The sequence below is a fragment of the Euprymna scolopes genome, chromosome 12, assembly GCF_053919585.1.
Source record: "Euprymna scolopes isolate OS-2025 chromosome 12, ASM5391958v1, whole genome shotgun sequence".
In the NCBI taxonomy this organism is placed as follows: Eukaryota; Metazoa; Mollusca; class Cephalopoda; order Sepiida; family Sepiolidae; genus Euprymna; species Euprymna scolopes.
Window position 1 is genome coordinate 55,141,889 of NC_136493.1, and position 6,000 is coordinate 55,147,888.

Here is a 6,000-nt window from a genome sequence, read left to right on the forward strand (position 1 = left end):
ACCGCATTGACGCAGATCTCCACAAAGCTTGCCGGATCATAACCGAAAACTTAAAAAGCACACCTCTACCAGCCCTATACCGATTAAGTGGCATACCACCACCTAAAGTCCGCCGGGATATAATTGCGAGAGTTGAGCATACTAAACAACTCGAAGACCCCAGATACCCTCTCTATGGTTACTCGGAGGTGGCTAGACGACTTGTGTCCCGGCGAAGCTTTGCCACAGTGGAGGAACACTCCTACATCCTCTTACCGGCTGCAGATGTGGAGAGAGGTAGACCCTCAGTCTACAAATATAGCACTGCCAGAGCCCAGTGAAACCTTACCACCTGGCACACACCTGTCCCGTTCGGAGTGGGTCACTCTGAATAGGGCAAGGGCAAAAGTTGCAAAAACTGGCGACAACCTCCTCATGTGGGGTTACTCTACAACTGCTGAATGCCCCTGTGGTGCCCAAGTTCAGACCATCGAGCACATTTTAACATCTTGCCCACTGGGGCCCAACTGCACGGACGAAGACCTCAGTGTTGGTAATGAAACCACACGCCGCTGGTTGAAGAGATGGAGCGACAAGATATGATTTGAAAAGCAGTAATGCGATCAATATTTGTAATAATTCCAATGTACTGCATTGTTAGCAACATAAAAGAATTTAAATCAAGATTCCTAATACTTGCACATTTTAAAGTCTCAAATTTTTCTCTGGAAAGTTTCTATAAGTTTCATTTTTAACATTTTTCCCTTTTTTGTTTTAATTTTCTAAGTTTTTCATGAGGATGGAGCATCCTCCTAGATGCCAGACATTCACCCACAATTTCAGTCACTCCAACTTTTAAAGATTCTAACCATTCCTTTTGCAAGAGTGCAATTGTTTGTACTTCTCTTGCGCTTGGTTTACTAGGTATATTCAACAGGTAGTTTTTGAAATTTTTTTCCACAAGTCTGGTTGCTCCTATGATGGACATCTTAACATTCCAGTTTCTTTTCATATCGTACATAAGGCCTTGGTATTTCGTTATTTTCTCTCTCTCAGTTCTGTTAAGGCCAGCATTGTTAGGGACACACTTCAACTAGGGTTGCTAATTCTCTCCCATATCACTATATCGGATTTAACAGCTCAGTTTTCTAGGTACATAGCTGTAGGAATTTCATATTCATAATGAATGATGTATGATTTATTTCCAAATATTTTTTTTGTATATGCTCTCACAACTTGTTGCTATACTGGATATTCAGATTTTCCAATGGAAATATTTGCACATTACATCTTGTTGCATTGTATAATGGCCATCCCCAGCAGAATTTTACAACTGGACGTCAGGTCGCTCACACTCTCTATTCCTGTGTAGCAGAACCCACCCTTGTTATTACTAAGACAATTTATTTTTTTAAAAGCATTGGTCATCAAGCTTTGATCTCTGGTAGCAATTATCATTCTCTCCTGATCATAGTGAAGCAATCCTCTTTTCAGCCAGTCTACAGAGCCTTGATTATTTATATATTCCTGTGATTGTTCATTCAGAAAACATTTGGCACACTGTTGATTGGCCCATTTCTCCAGTTTTCTGTAGTGGAAAATCTTTGCATATTTTTGTCTACTCTTCTGGGCTATTTCCATTGCAGGCTTGTTTTCTGTTTCTAGGTATCCAAAACCAAAGTTTTAATGTATGCACAGATCTTTGCAAAAGATAATGCTACCAAGTTTATTTGATTAACTCAATTAGGCACCAATTATGAATGTTCAAAGTTCATTGAAAATGAGGATTTACCATCTTGTGTGTGATTTGTCTAGAAGCCAATTTTCATTTACTAAAATGATTAACTTCGATTTTTTTTTTTTTTTTTTTTTTTTTTTTCTGAAAAACAACTTAAAACCCCATATTAAGTCCACCATATTGAGAAGTGATCCTTTTTTGTAAAGTGAGGTACTATTTCATATATATTGTACAAAATATCACTTACACCAAATTTTAAATGCACCAACGTTTAAAAATAAATCGCCTGCCATATTTGAACTACTATTTTTAGCTTTGATGTTATTCTCATGTTTCGACTGATGTAACCTTCCTTGGGGAATCTGTACGGAATCACGAATGAACACCTTTATTTAATCATTGGAAAGTAGCTTGCTTTCATTCTGTCAGCCATGATAGGGTAGAAATGTAAAGCAATTTGGAATTGTATTAATATCACCACACTGAGGATTGAGCCTTTAACTTCCAGAAGACTGTCACTTAGAATTGATCATTACATAGCATTCTTATGTTGTACCACAGGTTGATGGGAACTAGTATGAATTTTAGTAGCTTTAAACTTATATTTGTTTTTAGATGTGTAGTCTTATTACTTATCACTACATACAAATCAATTCTCATCTTAAATTTTGAAACCTCACTTTAAAAGTTAGGAGGGGGAGTCTATTGATGTCATAAGAGAAAGAATTATACAAAGACAATTAAATTTCCAAGAACTGCAAGCTTGTGGGATTCTCTTCTTGCTGACTGTTTTCCTCCTACCTATAGCCTTTCTCTTTTCAAGAATAAGGTCAATAGGCATCTCCCATCTTTGTGATGATCCTCTTCTGTTTTTGTTAGCTCCTTATATCAAGTGGCTTCATGACTTGTTTGGAATGATTTCCATAAAAAAGATTCTCCATTCTTTCTTTTTTTAAATAATTTAAAAGAGAGAGAATGAAGAATGTTATGAATTTTGCTAAACACTGTCAGACATAACAAACCATTTCCTCTTTAATATTGAGGTTAAAAAAGAAAACCTCAATTTCTGTTACATCAAACTTAGAAATGCTTCTTAACTTCTTTTTTTGATTGTCCAAGACAATGTTTTTTTTTTTATTTACCATTTTATTTTACATTTGCTTATGAATTTGAGAATATTTTCTATAAAATTATCAATAGTTTGAATGTTATATATGGCTTTGACAAGGATTTTATTTTTACTTTAAGTAATTTTTACCAAATAGTACTGAGATTGATAGACATCATTTCAAAAGGAATATTAACAGTAAAATTATAAATTTTGATATAGAAAGCACTTGTGAAATTTCCACAAGGTCTCACTAGTTCTTGTTTAGAATTTGGCTTGATAAAAAATAAACAAAAAATATCCAGAAACCTCTATGGTGTATGTACTGATCACGGAAAGAGGTTGTATTCCAAAAGTCGCATAAATTGATAATATAGTTTTTTATATATATATAGAAAATCATGTTTTTACGATTTTAAGAGTAAATTGTATCCATTACAAGGCTAATTTTGATCTCAATAGGTCAAATTGAGTTGTCTTTCCTTTATTTATAAAAATGGCAGAGTAAAAAATAGCATTTCGCTTTGTCATAAAATTTGATTTTCTTAGTTAAAAAAACAAAACTTACTTGATTAATTTATGTGCTTTTTGGAATATGACATATTCATTTCATAACAGGTATGTACATCATTGTATTTTTGCTTTTTCTTAAGTAAAATTCTAAACAAGAACATAATTCTATATTGCAAATAATCTGGGTAAATGTGCATTTCACTTATTTTTGTCTTTTCGATTCCAGATACAATCGAGATTGGCGGTTTCACAAAGAAGAAAGAGTTTGGATAACAAGGGCTCCCGGTTTAGAACCAATGATCAAGACCAACAACTATGAACGGGGAACCTACTATTATTTTGATGCCACAAACTGGCGGAAGGTTGCCAAAGAATTTCATCTAGAATATGACAAACTTGAAGACAAACCGTTAACGCCTACCTCTCCTCACATTTCTAACCAGCAGATCATTGCACACTAACGGTGCTTCTGACAGGCTGATTATGGCACACTATTAAATTAGTAGTTGCCATCCTCCACCCAGGACGAAAAAAAACTGGCTTTCACATGTGAGAGTTGTTTTTTTGTGAGGTCAATCGGCCGTGGTGTATGACTTCCAGTTAAAAGGCGAATAATCTCTCAGTCAGTTCTTCACAAAAAAGGAAACTTGGAAGTTTGGCACAAATGCAATACCAACTTCTAGATCGCTCTCCCTAAGTTTCTCACTATTTTAAAACAAAAAAAGCGAAAAACCAAAACTTTTGCACACCTTGTTCTCCCTCCATCTGCTGAGTTCTGTTCAGATACGGTTTTAGACACACTCAAATGATTTACAGGAGTGCCCACCTTTTTCCTCTTTTCTCCTGTCTATAGCCCTCACCCTTTCCAAACATAAACACACTCACACACACCTCAATTTTCACCTGTTCAACAAAATCTCCCGCCTTTTTTTTAAATACCTGAACAATCCAGTTAGCCGGTTATACTGCTTTGTGATGTTCAGTCGAAAAATGAAAATCTCTCAGAAACAACTGTGACTATTTTTGATAGCATCCCGTCTCTTATTCCCCTTACTTTTCACAGAACTCCCTTCGCACTTATTTGACCTTCCCCATCTCCTCGTCTTAAACAATAAGAACTTATCTCTCTTGAGCAAAACCCTGTGATGACAAAACTTCTGTCCATTTTTGTGAATCCACACTGAACTACTTTCCTTCTTCTCCAATGGCAGTCACTTGGTCGATAAGGAAACAGATTTCCGAATGCTCCGAGTCTTCCATCTGCTGGGTGGATGGGTGTGTGCGTGTGTGCCCCCTGCGTGTGTCTGTGTGCATGCTATATTATTATGGAGGACACTCCTACCCTGCCACTCTACATCAGGACATTTGCCCCTCCAACCAACACCTGTCACCACCGCTTTTATTTTTTTAAACATTTCTTTTTTACAACCAGGTATGGTGTGATCATTTCAAGTTTTTTTTACCTTCATCTGCTGATTGTCTTTCAAGTGTCGCCAATGCCTCCATTTCATCAGCCAGATTGGGAAAAGGAACCACGTTTGATCACAGAACACGATCATCTCCACCACGCCCCTCCCCCCCTCCGTCCCTCTCTCGTCTTTCTCATTCTGGACGACGAGGAGTTGGAGAGAAAGAAAGAAAAAAAAAGAAGAATATAACAGCACTGAAGGAAAAAGGTCTACTGGCTGGTATATTTATCCATGTGTCTGTTGATCAGTCTATCCACATGAACTGGGTTGGAGAAAGGTCAGGTGGTCAGTCTGTCTCCATCCATCATTACATCACCATTTCTATGTACCTGATTCAGGCCAGGTACTTGGATCTCCGATGAGGAGTTCTTAATGTACATAAATAAAAGAGAAAAGAAAAATCAACTCATGGTTTTGATCTTTTAAACAAGTCAATTTTCATTGTGAATTTTTTCATGTTTTAAAGCCACTTTCCCCCCCCCTTTTTTTAAACTAGAAAATATAAGCATTGGCTATGCATAATCATCCGTCAACCATTTTATTTTTTTTCAAAAGTCAATTGTAATTTATAATTTATACAATTCATATTGTCTCATTAACAGAATTAGAATATTTCAAAATTAATTTGTTTGAATCTAAATTTATTAGCATTACAGTTTGTCAATCTTTTCAAATCGAGATAATTGCAAAAAGATTTTGCAGTTATAATGCTTCATGGTAAACATTACTATTGGTGACATGAATTATTTTAAAGGAAATACGGCTGGGAATTAGTCAAAAACAATTTCGGCTTACCTGTTCATATGCGACATTTGTGTCGAAAACAATTAAAAAAGTAAGCATATTAAGGTGCCATTAATATTGGCAGAGAGTAATAATTATCTGTTGACCATGTTATTTCTTCAGATTGTAGGGTTACGACTGGAAAGGACTGCAGGAAAGAAGTATTTAATTTTAATATAAACTGGATACTTGGTTTCTGCTTTTTAAACTGATCTAATTCAAGCCAAAAATATCTTAAAATGAAACCCTTCCTTCCTGCAGTCTTTCTGGTCTAATTGTAACTCTACTTCCAGAAAAAGATAAAGCCGACGAATAATTTTCTACTTCTGGCCTTTGCTAATGGTAACTTTGCATGCTTATGTTTTATATTTAATGCAAATAGTCACACATGAGTAGATAAACCAAAATTA

The 6,000-nt window shown here is 35.8% G+C and overlaps 1 protein-coding gene across 14 annotated transcripts in view; it reads left to right on the plus strand.

The window, feature by feature from the left end:
* Positions 1-5,212, plus strand: part of LOC145291289 (CCR4-NOT transcription complex subunit 2-like) — a 124,724-nt gene extending 119,512 nt beyond the window's left edge. For all 14 annotated transcript variants that reach the window (XM_080136942.1, XM_080136949.1, XM_080136948.1 and 11 more), the window contains one exon: positions 3,565-5,212. In XM_080136942.1, coding sequence (XP_079993068.1) covers positions 3,565-3,799 — 235 coding nt within the window. In that variant the 3' untranslated portion in view covers positions 3,800-5,212. The remainder of the gene's footprint in view (positions 1-3,564) is intronic.
* The last annotated feature ends 788 nt before the right edge of the window (positions 5,213-6,000 follow it).